Source organism: Leucopleurus acutus (assembly GCF_964270905.1).
Source record: "Leucopleurus acutus genome assembly, chromosome: 7".
Lineage (NCBI taxonomy): Eukaryota > Metazoa > Chordata > Mammalia > Artiodactyla > Delphinidae > Leucopleurus > Leucopleurus acutus.
This window is the reverse complement of record NC_139150.1, coordinates 3,871,014-3,890,174: the sequence shown is the minus strand read 5'-3', so window position 1 is coordinate 3,890,174 and position 19,161 is coordinate 3,871,014. Positions and strand designations below refer to the sequence as shown.

Sequence of the window (19,161 nt, the reverse complement as noted above, 5' to 3'; positions counted from 1 at the left end):
GCCTACCTGCACCACTAGCCACGGGCCCGTGAAAGCGGGCACTCTGTTTCCTTCGTTCTGTTTTGTCCCTCACACAACCTAGAATGGTCCCTGTCACACAGTAGGTGCCTGTAAGTCTTGGTTGTTGAAAACCTCACAGGACAGCTGTGCGGATCTCACCAGAAAGTGCTTCCGAGCGTGGCAGTGACTTGCACCATGTGCTAGTCAAGGCTGGTTAACGACAATTGGTACCTTTACCTCAATGGACCCGCATTGCTGCCCAGCACCTGTGCTGGGCTCAGTGTTGGCCTCTTCGGTGTTTTGTTTTTTAAATTTTTATTGGAGTAGAGTTGACTTACAATGTTGTGTTAGTTTCAGGTGTAAGCAAGGTGAATCAGTTATACGTATACATATACCCATTCTTTTTCAGATTCTTTTCCCATATAGGTTATTACAGAACATTGAGTGGAGTTCCCTGTGCTGTACACTAGATCCTTATTAGTTATGTATTTTATATATAGTAGTGTGTATCTGTTGATCCCAATCTCCTAACTTATCCCTCCCCCGCCCCACGTTGCCCCTGTGGTAGCCATGTTTGATTTCGAAGTCTGTGAGTCAGGCTCTGCTGTGTAGATAAGTTCCTCCGTATCACTTTTCATTAGGTCCCACACGTAAACGGTATCACACGATTTTTGTTCTGATCTTCACCACAGTCTCAGGCCTGACGAGTCACGGGCTGGGTTGATATTTTCTGAGCTCGCTGAAGGACGGGCCTGCTTGCATCCCATCTAAGTAACCACAGGTCCCCGGGGAAACGTTCCGTTGTTCACGCCTCTGCTTTTTGTGGAGGTGTTGGGAAGACTTCCTGACCAGCGGCTGGGGATGAGGGGGTGCTTAGAACCCAGCACCCTGAGCGCAGGCGGGGCAGCGTCCCTCCGCAGGCCTCTGCCGGGCCGCCCCGGGGGATGCGGACGCAGCAGGTGAATCTGTGTTATCAGGGTGTGTTATCCACTCGGGTGGGTGGGACTCCAAGCACCCTGGTTTGGGAAACAGAAAGGAGAGGTGCTGCAACACAGAGCGCGACCGAGGGGGGTGCCGACTACCACGTGAGCGTGCCGATCCCCTGCCCAGGTCACACTAAAGGTCGCTGCCGACGGCCCCGCTCAGCCTGCAGGGGCTTCTGGCCTCACACCTGGCGAGAACCAGCCCTACCCTCCGGAGCAGTGAACTCCAGCCCAAGTGGACGCTCACAGAAGGAAAGAAAAGCCAAGGCCAATGGACAGAAGCCAGGGCCGGGGAGGCTCCAGGTAGTTTTGAAATTTCATTGTTTTTCCCTCCAGGCACTACAATTAAGAGACTGCTGGGACTTCCCTGGTGGCGCAGTGGTTAAGACTCCATGCTCCCAATGCAGAGGGCCTGGGTGTGATCCCTGATCAGGGAACTAAGAGCCCACATGCTTCAACTAAAGATCCCACACGCTGCAACTAAGACCGGCACAGCCAAACAGATAAATTAAATTAAAAAAAAAAAAAAAAAAGACTGCCAACTCTCATCCACGCAGGTACGGGATGTTCCAGAGCTCACTGGAGCAATGATTCCAGAAGCATGTTGTGGGCTCGCTGGCGGGTCAGGAGCCAACCCTGGAGGGTACAGGACCCCTGCCTAACACACAGGGAGGCCCATGGGGGCAGCAGGCTTCCCCCACCCGTGAGGGATCCTGGTTTGCTCTCACTCGGCTCACTTCACATGGGAAAGCGGGGTAACCCTGCCCAGTGGGCCTCAGGGCCAGGCACGGTGCTTGTACGACGCGCTGCGCACCCCAGAGCCCTCGAGGCCTGCCTGCAATCCCCGGGTGCCCACACCGAGCCGCACCGAGGCCCGCCCAGCTCCCCCACCAGGTCCTGCTGCCGCCCACCAGCCCAGATGTGCGAGGGATGGGACAGGCCAGCAGAGGCAGACACGAGCCATCCGTGGAGGCCTCTGACTTTTCACGGGTGATGAAACTCCCAGCGCCTGACAAGCCATCATCGTTGGGCACAGCTGCTTCCTCCCCACAGCTGGGCGAGGTGGCTGGCCATACACGGAAACATCTCTTCTGTCTCTCTTAGCCTGATGGTCCCTGTCTGTGACATTCCAATCGGCCTGGTCCTGGTGATGCAGAAATACCTTTGTCAAAGGGATGGCACAGGGTCCCGGGTTCCCGGGCTGAAGCCGGGCCTGGCAGCCAGGTGTGGTGGCAGGTCCACATCTGTCCTGGCCCGCTGGTCCCCTGACCTAGGCTAAGTCCCTTCCTCCATTCGGACCTCAGTTTCCCCTTTCATAAAAGGTTTCAGGTAGGAATAGTTCTCAAGACAATGTTTAAAAAAAAGTTGATGAGGGCTTCCTTGGTGGCGCAGTGGTTGAGAGTCCGCCTGCCAATGCAGGGGACACGGGTTCATGCCCCGGTCCGGGAAGATCCCACATGCCGCGGAGCGGCTGGGCCCGTGAGCCATGGCTGCTGGGCCTGCGCGTCCGGAGCCTGTGCTCCGCAACGGGAGAGGCCACAACAGTGAGAGGCCCGCGTACCACAAAAAAAAAAAAAAAGACAGATGCTTCTCTGTGTAACAAATACTCTTCAGAAGGATGTTCTTTCAAGGGAGTGTTAACAGCAGCTGACTCCAGGTCAGCTTGGTTCCAGGGAAGGGAACCAAGTGGCTGGGGGACAAGAGTTTGAGGGGGACCTGGGTACCTTTTGAATTTTGAACCATATGAATGTTCTGCAGTCAAGAAATAAATTTGTTCATTTTTTAAAGCAATCTCTCTGGCAGCGATATGAAGGCAGGATTAGGAAGAAAGAGACCACGGTAGCTGCAGGGAGATGGATTAGGTGTCAAAGAAGGGAAAGGGATTCTTGGTAATCCGAAAAAAAATGGAGAGCAAACGGTGACTATGGTGAAGGTGAGATTTAGATTCTCTTTGGTACTGAGCCTTTCCCCTCACATTTCCTGAACTCCCTGCCTTACTTCTTAGCTTCCCTTTGCCCTACAGATGTGGTCTCAAGAACTGGGCACTCCCGGACTCCAAGAACTCGGCTGCCCCTAAAGAAAAGCCAATTGGTCCCTGAACGTAGTGCCCACCTGCTTTCGATAATTCCAATACAAAGTGCTAATTTCTCTTTCTCTAATGTATTTGATGGTCACTTCAAAGACATTCTTCAAAGAGATTGCATGAGACCAAAAAAAAAAAGAAAAGAAAGAAAAGGAAAAAAGGGCAACATTAACTACAGAATCCTGATGGGTTATGATTGCATTCTTTTTCCCTGAACACTATTCCCTGCCTCCGTTTTGTGCTCTAAATTACCAGTTCTAGTCCCTGCGAAGTTAAATAATAATAATCACCATATAAATGAATATGCATATGTGCCATTTTTCTCCCTAAAAGCAAGAAAGCCTGTTTATTTTGGATGAGGGTTCGTTTTGTTTCTGAACAACCAGAGCACATAATTAGGAGCCTCATCTCTTACTCTTGAAATCCTGTCTCCACCGGGAAGAGATGAAAAAGGCACTGGATGTCCCTGGAAGCTCAGAGAAATTTTCAAACAAATTAAAGAAGATATCTCTTTACTCTGCAGGTAACAATGGCTTGGACACGATCAGAATCAGAATGTCAGGCCAGAAGGAGCTCCAGTGCTCGAGCCCGAGTCCAGTGTTTTACAGATAGAGAAACAGAGGTCCCGGGAAGTGAAGTACTCGCTGTAGACACACAGCGTGTGATGGTCAGACAAGTACAGAGTGGCCCAAAGCGTGACTCCATGTGTGTATCCTGGTTCTGGGACTGACTGTGGGGCTTCGTGCAAGACTCTGCGAGTCTTAAGCTGCTACATCCCTAAAACAGGGGTGATGACAGCCACGAGGCTCCATTGCGCTGTCGTACAAAGGAAATGAGATCGCTGATGTGGCACTCAGCCCTAAACTGCCCATCAGTGGTCACCACCAACAGTATAATAATTACAGCCTCTCTGCGTGGTGTACTCTCAGTGGGGTGTAGGGGACCAAGTGCCAGACCGGGGCTCCCAAGCCTCTGTTTGGAGTCCAGACAACACCTGCCACCATCATCAGAATAGGAATGATAATGATAATGAATATGATAAATATTAACACAAATAGTATTAATTCCACCGACAGTGTTAAGTATAACGCACAGTACAGTCACAGAGTACGATGTACCTAACAGTGACATCACTTTGATATAATTAATCAATAATGTTCATAAACGTTATGACCATTTTGAGGACGGTGGTAGCTGTCGGCAAGGACCTGGGATGCCTGGCCTCACGCTGTGTCCGTGCTGCAGGTGAGCTGTGCAGCCTGGGCTTTCAGAGAAGCTCAAGAAAGCCTTATGGAAGTTAAATGTGTGTTTGAGAGACTATTCTAGATTACTGAGGGCAAATCTGGGATGTCCAGTTGAAATCACAGAGAAAGTCATCCTATTTTCCCCAGAAACCATGACTCAGTGACTTACAGAGGTTAAAAAAATTTTTAAATAGACAATCAGGGCTTCCCTGGTGGCGCAGTGGTTGAGAGTCCACCTGCCAATGCAGGGGACGCGGGTTCGTGCCCCGGTCCGGGAAGATCCCACATGCCGCGGAGCAACTAAGCCCATGCGCCACAACTACTGAGCCTGCGCTCTAGAGCCCGCAAGCCACAACTACTGAGCCCGTATGTCACAACTACTGAAACCCGCACACCTAGAGCCCATGCTCCACACAAGAGAAGCCACTGCAGTGAGAAGTCCGCACACCGCAACGAAGAGTAGGACCCACTCAATCCAACTAAAGAAGGCCTGCATGCAGCAACAAAGACCCAGTGCAGCCAAATATTAATTAATTAATTAATTTAAAAAAATACAGCCCCCATCCCGCTGAGGGGTTCTGGTCTGGGTGACATACCAAAGGAGTGACACCCACCATGTGACAAGCAGTGCTGGTGAAGAGGAGAAACAGCTCAGCTCTGAAGAGCAAAGAGACGAAAGGCAGACCCGAACGCTGCCTGCCTGGGGATCCGCAAGGCCAGAGTTGAATTAGACTCGGCAACTCATAACCAATTACGGATTAAGGCAAAGAGCGTTTTGTACGAGAAAGTCCCGTCCCGTTTCCAGTCACTTAGGGTGCTCTGCCCTCCCCTTCACTCCTGACAAACGATTCTTTCACCATTTCCCAGATAAGAGGGTGACCGATGGGTGGGTCAGTTTTAGGAAGAGTTGGTCTGAGGTTGGTTGAACTAAGGTGGTGGTAGGGGTCGGGGGAGCTATATTCCCAGTCCTGCCTTGTCTGCCTGCCGGCCCCTCTGCCCAAGACAGCCTCTCCGCAGACTGCCCCGCCCCCATCTCGAGAGGCTTCGGTGACAACTCGACTCCCCTGGGCCTGGTTTCCCTTCACACTGTGTTTGTGGCCCCATCACAAGCCTTCCCAGTCGGCTTTGCTTTGGGCACGTGAGGCTCTGTCTCCAACTGCATGTGGTGAGCCTGGGGCCCAGGGTACCACCCTGCTCGTGGGGAATTGAGAAGGGTGAGTGGGGGCAGGGGGCAGGGTCCCAGCAGGATGGACAATGCCATGCCTACAGCGGGCACTTGACTGGAGTGGGTGGAATCGAGCCAGGGGGCTTGGGAGCCGGGTCACTAGGAGGGAACTTGGTTACAACCAAAGTCTGTGGTTAAGTGGCCTTTCTCCTAACACTGCTGGAAGGTGGAGGTCTGTTTTTTATTTAGAACTGAAGAGAAAGGGTAGAAGTGTTTTTATCATCGTGTGAAAGTATCATTTAGGACAAGGGTTAGCAAACCACAGCCTGCTGCCAGTTTTTATAAATAAAGTTTTACTGGAACAAACCATGCCCTTTCATTTATATATCATGTATGGCTGCTTTCACATTACATCAGAATTGAGAAATTGCAACAAAGACTGTACGGTCTGCAAAGCCTAAAATATTTACTATCTAGCCTGGACTGAAAAGAATGTGTCTACCCCTGATGAGACTGGCCCCTGAGCTCTGGGCGCTTGCCTAGGCCTGGGCAGCAAGAGACAATCAGCTCGCTGGGAACAATCTGAAGTCAGAGGAAATGAGGCTGTTCAGACCAGACTTTGAAACTCAGACTGCAGCTCACGTGAGGCTCTCTCGTGATTTAGACCCACGCGGCCGAGGACCATGCAGAGCAAGCCTGTGAGAACTGCTCCTCCTTCACCAGTGCCCTGGGAAGGTGCCCAGGCATCTTTCCAGATGTGGGCCTCTCAATCCATTTTTAAGCAAGAGAGTGTATGTATGTGTCTGTGCGTGTGCGCACACGAGTTCTGGTTCTGGGCAAGACAGAGTAAGCCCACCGTAACCTGTCACCGCCACTGAAAGCAGCTACAATGCACGGACAGAATGCAAAGGGCGGCCGTCTGAGGACTCAGAGAGTATAAATACAGTAGTAGGTGAACTGGGGAAGAAGATCCCTGCAAGCCGGCGTCCCCGAGCTGGTCTCTCCAGGCAGCCTGAGACCTGAGATGGGCAATAGGGAGGGACAGAGACGGGGCCAGGAGCCCCTATTTCTGGCTCGAGAAGTAAGAAAGGGGACTCCCGGGCTTCCCTGGTGGCGCAGTGGTTGAGAATCCGCCTGCCGATGCAGGGGACACGGGTTCGAGCTCTGGTCTGGGAGGATCCCACATGCCGCGGAGCAACTAGGCCCGTGAGCCACAACTACTGAGCCTGCACGTCTGGAGGCTGTGCTCCCAACAAGAGAGGCCGCAACAGTGAGAGGCCCGCGCACTGCGATGAAGAGTGGCCCCCACTCGCCACAACTAGAGAAAGCCCTCGCACAGAAATGAAGACCCAACACAGCCAAAAATAAATAAATAAAATTTAAAAAGAAATGGGACTCCCAACACGCAGAGAGAGCAGGGGACATCTCCCTGTGTTTTTTTTTCTTTTCTGTTTTTCTGCACTCCTGCCTTGAGGCCATCCTGCCTGACAAAGGGGGCCTGCGGGGGCCTGAAACTCTTACAGCGCAGGGGACCCTTCCTCCCCAGTCCCTAGAAAATGTAGCAAAGTCCCGTGAATTTTTCCTCTCACTGTCCTCCCGCCACTTGGCCCTGGTCACAAGCATTGTCACAGGAAGCCTGTGACAGAGCCAGGTAGATAAAGGCCCAGCTTTCTGGCCAAAAGATCAAATAGAGGGACACCAGGGAACTGGAGGTCACCAAGAAGACGGCAAAGAGGGGAGCGCGGGAAAGCAACCAAATGACGTCGTTTATGGACTCCCGGCTCACCCCCGAGGTGTGCACGCATGGGGCTGACCTCGAACAGCCTTCCAGCCTTCCTGAGAAATGACCTACAGCACAGCCGCTGCCCAGGCCCCCCCGAGTGGCACCCACACAGCACAGAGCTGTAGAGAACCACACAGCACTGCAAAGGCTTGCGAACAGAACTCAGGTGGAAACCACAGCCCAGAGAAGGTGGTGAGAACTTGCGACCCGAGCCCAACTGAATCAATTGTCTGCTAAGACGAAAATATCAACATTCGCTATAGGATTCAAGCACGACCCAGAGTCTCAGGGCAATATTTTGCATGTTCAGGGTACAAAATTACTTAGCACAGGGAGAACCAGGAAATTTCAGCTCACGTGGGATGGGACATTAGACACCACTACCAACGTGACTCAAGGGCTGGAACTGTCAGACAAGACAGTGGAGCAGCTATTACTGAAACAACGACAAGGACAAAGCTCCCTGTACACAAAGGCACACATAGAAATCCTCGGCAAAGAAACAGAAGACAGAAAGGAGAACCACATGGAATTTGTAGAACTGAAAAATACAATAATCAAAATTAAAAACTCACTGGGCGGGCTCAAGAGTAGCCTGGAGATGAGAGAGAAAAGATTTAAGGAGCCTGAAGCTAGTTCAATACAAATTATCAATCTTCTCAACAGAGAGAAAAAAGGATAGAACAAAACAGAACAGAACAAAACAACAGAGCTTCAGCGACCCATGAGAGAACACCGGATGGCCTGACCTTCATGCCAGTGGAGTCTCGGAGGGGAGAAGAAAGAGAACGGTGTGGGAATTTAGTTGAAGAAACAACGGCCGAAAGCTTCCCAAGTTTGGAGAAAAACATAAACGTATAAATTCAAGGAGCCCCGCAGAGAATAAACCCCCCAAAATTCACGCCCAGACGCATCATAGACTTCTGAAAATACAAACAAAGAAAGCAAGCTTGAAAGGGCAAGAGAGAAAGGACACGTTATTTATGAGTTTGAATGACTATGGGTTTTCACCAGAAACCACAGTGTTAAAAGTGAAACATTTTGCAAAGTGCTGAAAGCAAAAACTGTCAGTCTAGAATTCTGAATCCCGAAGAAACTATCCTTCAGGAATGAAGGCAAAATAAAGACATTCCCAGATGAAGGAAAAGCAAGAGAATTAACTGCCGGCATACCTACCCTAGAAGAGTTGCTCAAAAGTTTTTCAGACGGAAAGGGACACTTGGAACATCAGGAAGGAAGGGGGAACAAGAGCAATAGTAAATACCTGAATAAATATAGCAAACTATTCTCCTCTCGAGTTTTTAAAATACGTTTGATGCTTGAGACCGAAAATTATAACATTTGCCCGATGAGATTTTTGATGCATATAGATGAAAACATAAGACAACTACAACATAAAGAGAAGACAGGAAAGAGACCAATATTGCACATTCTGCCTGAAATGGTAAAATACCGACTCTAAGTAGACTGTGGAAATCTAAGTTTGTATATTGTAATTGTTAGGTCATCCACTAAAAAAAAGAAAAACAAAAACACCTACAAAGAGATAACAGTAAAACACACAAGGGAAAAATTAACATGGAATACTAAAAAATTCCCAAACAACTGATAAATTGGACGAAGACCAAATACACATTTCTTCTTATAAATCACAATATCACAACCCCCGTCCACGCCCCAGGAGGCTGACCTCCACGGACGGCCTCACCCGGACCCCTGCCCTCTGGCTTCATGGGGTCTGGTGGAAGAGAGCGCTGGCGAGAGGTCAGAGGATGGAAGGAGAGTTCGGGGGCCCCCCAATCCTCCCTCTGCCCCTCCAGGTCCGGGGCGTCTCCCTCCCCACTTCTGCAGCTGTCCTTCCATTAAAGGCTCTCCTGTGACCCCGTGGGGTGGGCCAGCTCTTTCCTACAGGAACCCCGATGGGCTCCCCAGATGCCACCTTGTTATTTTTCCTCCATCCAAGGTGAAATCCACGTGTACAGCCTGACCTTCACCGAGTTTAGGTTCTTACCCTTCTCTGCAGGTCATCTCTGCTCTGGGACATAAACACACGGCCCTCAGTCTCCTTCATCTGGTAAAGGAGGCCCCCTCTCCCCGGAGCCCCCGCTGGCTCCACGCAGGGCTTCTCACCCGCCTGACGCAGTCCTCTTCCCTCAGGCGTTCCTGAAGCAGTCTGACGAGCAGCATGTTGGGCAACGTCTACAGGAAAGATGACACAGGATGAGAGTCTGACCTTCCGTGTGGGGCTCAAAGGGACACAAGCTGGCAGGCCAGCAGGCTCGCTAAGAACCAAGGACCCGGCCCTGTGGACGCGAAGCTTCTCCAGGTCCCGGAACAGGGCCCTGTGGCCTCTATGAAGCCCAGGGCCAGCCTGCGGCCCTGCCTTCGTCCAGCCTGGGCTCCTCTTTGATGACCCCCCCCAACATGCATGCGCGCCCACCTCCATGCTCTTGGCTTCTCCTGAGCCCCCGCCCCAATGCTCTGCCCCACCGCCACCTGGGCGACTCCAGGTTCCTGCTGAGCCTCAGCCCCAAGTGCCACTGCCTCCAGGCAGCCCTCCCTGACCCTTCCTGGGCTGGGTTGGCGGCTGCCATAATCCTCGATGGCAAACTCTGTTACTGCACTAACCAGACGCCCTTCCAGGGGCCTGCTCACATGTCTGTCTCCCCAAAAAGTTTCACAGGAAAGGGACTGAGTCTTACTCGCTTTGTCCCCCAGACAACAGTGTACAAGAGGGAGCCGGTGGTGCACATCTCTTCCCAAACCCACGTTCCGTGACCTCACGGTGGTAGCCTGAAGCAGGCCCTGGTATTCTGTGGCATTTGTACCACGGAAATGGGCAAATGCTACAACGGAGGGCTTTTTCCCTCAGAGAGCTGGTTGTGAAACATTGACCAGCTCACCTCTGCCCCTGTACCAAAACAGCGTCAGGGATGGAGGAAGCCCCTGCTGACTGATGACTTAACGAAATTTCATGTTCCCTAATTCGCTCAGTAAGTACTGAAAATGCTGGTGGTTTCTGCTGAGCGTGTGCCGGGTGCCAGGCTACAGCAGTCAACGTTTACAGCTCTGTGCAGTCTGTACTATTTTCATCCCCTTTATACGGATGGGGAAGCTGGGCGCCAGAGATGTTAGGTCACCTCCCTGGGCCACACAGCCAGGGAGGAGCAGAGGCAGGACCTGAACCCGGGCAGGCCAGGTTTGGGAAGGACAAACAAGCAGCGGTCGCGGGGGACGCGGAGTGACACCTAGAGCGGCCTTCCTTCTGCTTCCTCTCTTCTCAGCTGTCTCTCTCGGACCAGAAGTGACATCCCATTTTTCACAACCAGGTCTGCACTTTCTAACAAAACCTCAAACACCCCAGAGACATGCCCCTGGAAAACCCACTCCCAGGTGTCCCCTTGACCTCCGGTCACTAAAAGCAGGTGCTTCTCCCCAAACTCCCCAACACTCGGCCAAGGGAGACTCCTGGGCCAGCCCTGGGCCACACATCCCAAGCTATGTCCGGGCTGACCAGCCTCCAGGAGGGGGCAGGGCCTCTGCCACGTGCGGGTAGGGCCCTCAGGGCCACGGCCCAGCAGGGGAGCCCAGAGGCACCCAGCTGTGCAGTGAGGGGCAGGGGAAATCTACCTTACACTCCTTTTGCCAAGCTGGGGACCCTGAAGGGGGAACACGTAGGCCCGGGGGAACGAGCACTTTTCCCTAATTTCCCGAAGTATCCTTAGGGCAAGCAGTGGGCCTGGCAACATGTCAGTGATGCTGGAGAAAAGTGTGGACCTCTCATTTTAGAGCCAGCGTCCAGAGTGACCAGATCCTGCCTCGGGAATGCTGCCGTGTCTGCCTGGAGTGATGAAGGAGCACCTAAAGGGACAGAGAGCTGGGACATCATGGAGCCTCTGGGACAGGCTGTGGGAACGCTGGGGCTGCTGACTTAGAAATGGCGTTTTAATAAGCGTCCATGCACGTGGCAGAACCCGTCCACACCTCACTCTCGTTATGTCCTGGGAGCGAGAGTCAGGGGAATAGACAGCACTCGGCCCCCTCCATGTTTACCTGCGCGCAGTGAAGCGGCTTTGGTCAGTTCGCACACAGAGCGATTCCGAGAGAGGGCGTGGGGAACCAGATGTGCAGAGAAGGGCTGGGAGGTAGGGGGCCAATCCCCACGGGGGCTCGAGTTCTCCTTGATTCTACAGGCGGTACCCTGACCTGTCTTCTCTTTGAGCCGTTTGAATGGGTTCCCCGACAAGAGCAGGCTGGGCCTGGGCATGTGGAGGTGGCCGTGAAGGGTGTCCCGGGAACCGGCTCACAAGGGAGGGCCAGGGGCTAGAGGGGGAGGAGGTGGAAGGCCTGTGAGCTGTGATCCAGAAGGCTCTCTCCAGCTTCAGGAGAAGGATGGCCCGAGTGGGGAAAGAATGTTCCCAGGGAGCACCTTGGGGGACCACTGGATTGGCCGGGGACTCAGACACTCATGATTTGGACCTTGGTCACCTGCTGAGTGACCCTGGACAGTGCCTTCGGTGCTCTGAGCCTCACTTTCCGCATCTGTAAATGAGACGAAGACCAAGTGCTTCAAAGAGTTGCCATGAGGATTAAATGAGGTAATACACGTGACGCCTGGGACGTGCGTGGCCCCCAGCAAGGGCTTGGTGCTATGGAAATTGTTACCCTCAGGCCCCCTTAATAAGCCCTGCACCTCCTTCCTCAGCAAGGATCTGGATGAGGAAGCAGCTCTGCCCAGTGGGTCACTGATGCCTGGGCCCAATTCTCTCCCAACTCCCACTCACACCTCTGATAAAAGATGTGGGAAGTCAAAATAAATTCCAAATGCTAAGGCCCATTGCTGGGGGGTGGGGGATTCCTGGAACAGATGTTTTTATGTAGAGCAGAGACTCACCCTCAGCATTAGGGCTCATCCCCCCAACCCCTGCCCAAGGCTGGCTCCATTCATGGTTCAAACTCCCACCTCTTGCCTACATAATGGCTGCTGCAGCTCCAGCCAGCTGGGTGGCCTTGGGACTTGCCCTCTTCAGACCTCACACACTACACCAGTAGAAATGAGTAACAATACTTCAGTGTTTGCTTTTATTTTCTGCCCAGCATCCATACACCCCACCTCCAGTAATATACAGTCCCCCAAAGTTCCTTTGAGGCCACACTGTCTTGTCCTTCAGCCTTTACAGTTTCTGTGGGGTCAAGCCCACCATCAGGTCCAGAGGAGGGCCCTGATTGGTCCAAGCTGATCAGCTTATCCCACTCCTGGCCACTGTGATTGTTTCAGAGGCTGCCCAAGGCCCAGTCCCAGCAAGTGAGAGTCAGGCCCAGGACATGAGTGCAATCATCAGGGGCAGGAAACTTGCTTTCCACTGGATCTGGAGCTGAGAGGATGTAACAGCTGGAGCTGCAGCAGCCACTTTGCAGGCACAGGGGGGAGTATAAGGGAATAAAACCAGTACAAAAGGAGAGAGAGAAACCAGGTCTCTCAGCCCCAGAATGGCTTTTCCAGGATGTGGAATTGGAAGAGGAAGAGCAGACAGCAAGAGGATAAGGGAGGGGGCGCCTCTTATGGGCACTTGTAATGTCTCCCCTTGAAAGTTATGGGGCCACTATGGCTTCTAGAAGTGGACAGCAAAAGTCAAGAACAAGAGTGAGCAGGGGAGAGAGAATGAATGAATGAGTAGGCCAGAGACAAGAGGGAGGCTAGCCGGCATCTGGTCCCTGGTTTCAGTATCTCCTAAGACACCTCTGTGTCCTTACATCTGCCCTCTGCCAATTTTCTGCTTCAGCCAGTAGTTCTCAACTTGAACGTGCATCCCGGAAGAGCTTGTTAACTCACAGATCACTGGCCTCGCCCCAGGGTTTCTGACTCGGCAGGTCCGGGTTAGGCTGGGAATCTGCATTTCGACTAGGTTTTCGGGTGATGCTGAGGATGATGGTCGGGGGACCACACCTGGAGCATCACCGACGTAAGCAAATTCCAGCACCCAAGACCCTACCCCACGTGGAAGAAGTTGCTGGAGAGGGAGAGTGTCCTGCTGGTGCCCATATGCCCCAACGATCCCAGGAACCGCCCCACCCCCGAGGCTGCCAAGGGGAACAGGGAGCAGCCCTGCCCCTCCCCTCCACATGTCTTCTATCCTTTCCTGTCCCCTGGTGTCCCCCGCCGACCCCAGGTGCAGCTGGTTTCCATCCTGAGATTCCTCTCCCTTCCCTGCCATCACCCATTCGGGAAGTAGCATTCAAACAGGTTCTGGGACGCGGGAGACGAAGGGGGTGCAAGCTAATCAAAGAACATGGGTTGAGGGCTTCCCTGGTGGCGCAGTGGTTGAGAGTCTGCCTGCCGACGCAGGGGACGTGGGTTCGTGCCCCAGTCCGGGAAGATCCCACATGCCGCGGGAGGGGCCCCAGCAGTGAGAGGCCCACGTACCGCAAAAAAAAAAAAAAAAGAAGAACACGGGTTGAAAGGCGACAGGCCCAGGTGGAGCGCGGCGCCCCCCACGGCGGGGGACAGGCCGGCGACTTTGAGCGTGGCCCCTCGCGAGTGCTCTCCCCGCCGCTCACTGCCTCTGTGCTGTCTCGGTGCCAGCTTTGATGTGTCACGTCAGCAGCGGGGGCTTCCCAGGGGCCGCTGCTCGGAGTCCTGCCAAACTGTCTTTGCAAGAATCAGGCTCCCTCCTTCCCGAGCTCTGCTGTGCTCTCCCACCCCAGCCCCCAGAGCCTGGCTTTTGGGGGACAGTCAGGGACAAACAGATAGAGCCCAGTGCAGCCCCTGCTGGTCACCTAGAAGGCCCAGCCCAGGTGCAGGCCCCTCGCCCCCCGGCATCCCACTCGGTGGCAACGCGACCGCCAGCCTGCCTCCTTGCCGTAAAGGGCAGAATCAGCTGCGTTGGCCCCGGTTTGGACCTTTCTTCTCCTCCCAGCTCCCAGTGCCCAAGCCCGGGGCAGAACTGCTAGCCTGCGAACCTCGGAGGTGCCGCCCCTGCCCCAAAGACGCAGCCCCTGGAGGCTCAAGCCCTGGCTCTGGCCCCTGGGGCACCTCACTGAGCTTCTCCAGCCTGGGCTTCCTCCACAGGATGGCAGCAGCCCACAGGGTCCCATCACCAGGCCCCAGCCTCAGGGCCCCTGACGTCACTGTGTCACCTCCGGGTAACACTTGCTCAGGAGTTGTGGGCATGTTGTTGATCAACTGTATGAACTTCCATCTGGAGCAAAGCAGAAAGGGGAAGAGTTGAGACTCCTGGTCTGCCAGGAGGGGAGAGGCCTCCCTAGAGGGGCTGCTGATGGGGGAGGGAAGGCCCGTACTTGGACTTGCGCTCACTTAAGAACTGATCCGAGAATCCTTTAAAGACAACTCTCCTTTCAAAGTTTCTGCTGCTACTCGGGGCTGTCAGAGCAGGTTTACATGGCACGGACTCTCCTGGTTCTGAGAGGCAGGGCCAGGCAGAGTCTGGAACGGGGACAGGAGGTGAGAGGAGGGAGAGGACAGGAGATGAGGCTTTGAAGGGAGAGCAGAGACCCCCACCACGGGGCACCGACAGGCCCACAGAGCGAGGTGGCCGGGAAGGGAAACGCAGTAGTGGGAAAGGCCAGCGAACTTTAAAGGAGCTACAGAGACTGGTCTTTGGGTTTCTCTGTCTCCATCCTGGGCTGTCCCCATCCTCCCCCCACCCCAAACCTTCCAAAAAGGACCATTCCGCACCACTGCCTTGGGTGTCGGACAGGGAAGGACAGAGTGTGCGGGCTCCTGCTGGCTCTGTCTGAACACAGCCTCCAAGACAGAGAGCAGCCAGGTGGGAGATGGAATGGCCGGAAGGGAAGGAGACAACCCAGAGGACTTGGAAGCCAGGACTGCGGGGCAATCCCGGAAATCCTCAGAAATACTTGCAGGGGACTACACCTCTCTGTGTAGACAGAGGCAGGATAAGGGCACAAGCGCTATTATTTGGACGTTAAAGAACGGTGACTGACAACTGGGCGCTTGGGTACATCATGTTACACCAGGTTCTTAAGTTTTAAACGGGACTGAAGGTGGGAAGAACCAGCTTTGGCTCCTTCTGGTCTGAGCAGCCGTTAGAGTGTGGCTCACTTATTCACTCAACAAACACAGGCAGCTCTGCTCTAACGCCAACAAAGAAACCTTGATTTAGCAATAACTGTGCTGTAAAAGTAGTAACTGCCATGAGAAAGGGGGAATGGTGTCTGGGCTGGGCTCCCAGACGACCAGACGAGAACTCCCTAGGGAGCGTGTTTAAATCCAGATGCCTGGTCCCCCACTTCCAGGGATTCAGACTAAAAGAGTCTGGTGGGGGCCCAGGTGAGTCTAATGTGCTGCTCAGGTGGAGCACCTCTGGACTATGCAGTTTTAAATTTGCAAATACATATGCTTCCTGCAGGGATTTCAATAATAAAGCTTTCCTTTTCTTTCTTTCTTTTTTTTCAGTAAAAATCTAATACACTCTAGAGCAATCAGCTCCATCCAACTCCTGCTGCAAAGAAATGTCCTTTCCCCATGGAACCTGTACGCTCTTCCCCGCCCAGAGCCACGTCTAGGGCTTAGCAGGTGCTCAGAGGACACTCAGTAAATGAATTAGTCAAGCGAGCCACCGACTGACTGCATGAGGGCTTTCTGGCCCTGCATCCTCGGTTGGGTACCCTCAGTCTCCCCCACTGGCTAGAAGTTCCCAGGGGCGAGGAGAAGGAACTCATCTCTGGGTCTCCCACGGCACGGCACGCAGGACGGTGCTTGGCATACAGGAGGTGATGAGGAAGTGTTTCAGAAACCATTTGGAAGTTCCGAAGACGGAAGCGTCTTGGTTAACACCCGCTACATAAGAGAATTCTGTATAGGAGGGCAAAGCCAAGATTAGCAGGAGAAAATTATGTATTTGAAGGTATTATTGCTGCTTGCAGAAAGAGCTATGAAGCCTCCAGGTCAGCAGATGCTCTAAAGACAACACTTAATGAGTGGCCTCGCTGGGCGGCTGCGTCTGCGGCAAGGCCACGCACCCGCCCCCACTCCTCAGAGCACGTCCCTCCTTGATCGGTCCTGACGCCTCGGCCTTTCATCTTCCCTCCACCCAGCTTCCGAACCAAAGAGCCCCAACAAGACACCCTTGAAAGCACTTCGATGTAGTCTGAAATATGCTGGTAATTAGAGTAATGAAACCCAGGAGGAATTTCCTTAAACGTCCTCCTCGCCGTTGAATTTTCTAACCCTAATAAAAGCATCTTTATCCTAGAAATAAGCCTGCCTCTCCCACCCTGAAAAGCTTATCTTCTGCAGGAAATGAGAGACCCACTTTCCTTCTAAAACTGTATTCCCACCCCAAAGGCTGGTATCCCCCAAACTCTGACCACACGCTCTGACTCCTGCAAGACGGCAGGGCAGTGCAGGGGTGTCACGTGCTTGCCCTGAGAGTCCCGGCCAGGTGATGTGGGGTCTGGAAGTGCTCTGGGTTAAGCGGTGTTCGAACCGGTTCACCATTTGGGTAGCGGGGCGGGGGGTGGGCGCTGACCTTGCTGAAGGAGGTTTCCCTTCACTTCCCTCAAACCGTTACTATCGGCAAACTTGAGGTTGGGAGTTTGCCTAAGTGACACCCTCGTCTCCAGGAACTGCCCACACCCTGCCGGGCCCTCCTGGCCATGGCCGTGCTCCATGGCCTTGATGCACCTGCTGTGCACACCCCTCACCAGAGCTGGCCTGGCCCTGGGGCCACCTGACCAGCTAGCCCACACAAATCCCTTTCCTGGAAATTTGGCCTTGGAGCTGCCTCTGTGGGTGGTGTGAACCGAAGACACGGGAACCTGGACGAGGGTGGTGGTCATGAGTGGCCGTGGAAGGCAGAAGACGAAAGGAAAGGAGAACCACAGGGAGAATGCAGACAGAGACAAGCAGCTGCACGGGGCAGAGGAGGCCAGGGGGCTGCCCAGTTTCCGGCCACAGAGCCAGGGAGGTGGGTGCTTCCTCCATCTGGGGCCCAGGAGTCACTGCATCCCCCTTCCGATCCCCTTTTCTGCCCTGGGCAGCCCGGGCGATCTCTGCTACTTGCAGCCACGGGCTGGCCGTCTCTGCTACTTGTCCCACCAGCCATCATTCATGGGCAGCCCACGAGGTCAGGAAGCCTCCTTCCGAGTTCTTGGAGGAACAGTGAGCACACGGCCACATGGTCAAGACCCGGTCTGATGACTGAAGATGAACACAAGAGGGGCGGCGACCAGCTCTCGGCTGCGGCCTCTGCAGAGACGGGCAGGAGAGCCAGGGTTCTCACCCCGGCTGGCGGCCCGAGCCCTGGGCAGCCCCAGGTGGGGCCTGAATCCTGCCCTGGCCCTGGGCACTTACTCAACCTCACCAGGTACCAGCACACCTTGCAGGAAGATCGTGAGGCGAGGAGGGGAGGCCTGCGCACACTTAGCGCTCAGCAGACACCAGGATCCCTACTCTTCTCAGCTGTCTCCCCTTACAAACAAGAGAAAGCCTGCGTGTCAGCACAGGACACCTGAAGCAGCAGCCCCGCTGCTCTGGGCTGAACGCCTGTGCCCCCGCCAATTCATGTGCTGAAATCCTCAAGGTGATGGTATTGGGCGCCCTAAAGAAGAGGCTCCAGAGAGCTCCCTGCCCTCTCGCCACGTGAGGCTACCGTGAGAAGACGGCTGTCGGCCAACGCTGAGCCTGCGGCGCCATGGCCTTGGACTTCCCAGCCTCCAGCATTGTGAGGGACATTCTGCTTCCAAGCCACCCAGGCTCTGTGACAGCAGCCTGAACGGACTGAAGCATCTGCTTATGCTCCAAAGGGGATTTTGCAAAGATATTTGGAAATTTCTATTTGCATTTAAGAGAACCAACATGATCAAGCCCTATATTTCCCCTTTAAAAATGTCCTTCGGGCTTCCCTGGTGGCGCAGTGGTTAAGAATCCGCCTGCCAATGCAGGGGACACGGGTTCGAGCCCTGGTCTGGGAAGATCCCACATGCTGCAGAGCAACTAAGCCTGTGAGCCACAACTACTGAGCCTGCACTCTTGAGCCCATGAGCCACAACTACTGAGCCCGCGTGCTGCAACTACTGAAGCCCACACACCTAGAGCCCGTGCTCCGCAACAAGAGAAGCCACCGCAATGAGAAGCCCACGCACCACAACAAAGAGTAGCCCCTCCCTGCTTGCCGCAACTAGAGAAAGCCCGCGTGCAGCAACAAAGACCCAACGCGGCCAAAAATAAATTTTTAAAAAAAGTCTTTCAAATATAGTGTTGGTGGGATTTTAGAAACAGACCCCTGATCCTCCTGGGATGCCACAGCGTGCCCACCCTGAGGGGCGGAAAGAAGTGTCCCTGAGCTGCAGCACTCAGCGTCTTTCCACTCTGGGGAGAGCTGGACCACTGCCCTTTAAACTCCCCGCCAGCTCAGGCCTGCAGGCCCTGGTGCAGGCCAGCAGGCGCATCACCTGTGGGATGGAGACCCCTGCCCTGCCCCCACCCACTTGATCGGGCTGACCCTAAGAAGAGCAGGGCTGGGCCACTCCATCGGTACAGAACAGCATCCTCACGGCTACTGATTCTTTCCCACCACAAACCCCTCACCTCCGTGCCCACGGGGACCTGTGTGCCCTACTGAAGAATTCTCTCCTTCCTGCTGTCACATCCTGCCTATATTTCATTTTACCCCAGTATTTTCTCTCACTTAATCCACCAGGAAATGGAAAGAGTGGGGTAGGTGATGGGGGAGCCTTGGGAGCTCTCACCCCGTCCTGTTCCCCAGGACCCATCCTACCTGGAACTTCTGATAATGCGTCCTGGCACTTGCAGCCAGAGAGGAATATTCTTTTGCTATCAAGCTCTCCACGCTGAGGAGATTGCTATTCAGATGTTTGCCAAGCCACATTGCCTGAAGAAAGGAAAGAGGAAAAGAACA

General features: G+C 53.9%; 1 protein-coding gene across 1 annotated transcript in view; it reads right to left on the bottom strand.

The window, feature by feature from the left end:
- The window catches only part of AK8 (adenylate kinase 8), a gene marked incomplete at its 3' end in the record, with an annotated part of 128,781 nt that overhangs the window by 97,602 nt on the left and 12,018 nt on the right, over positions 1 to 19,161 (bottom strand). Inside the window, exons 4-5 of the mRNA XM_082842493.1 lie at positions 19,021 to 19,134; positions 9,389 to 9,457 (exon numbers count right to left, since the gene is read on the bottom strand). Of these exons, the coding sequence (XP_082698619.1) occupies positions 9,389 to 9,457; positions 19,021 to 19,134 (183 nt within the window). The remainder of the gene's footprint in view (positions 1 to 9,388; positions 9,458 to 19,020; positions 19,135 to 19,161) is intronic.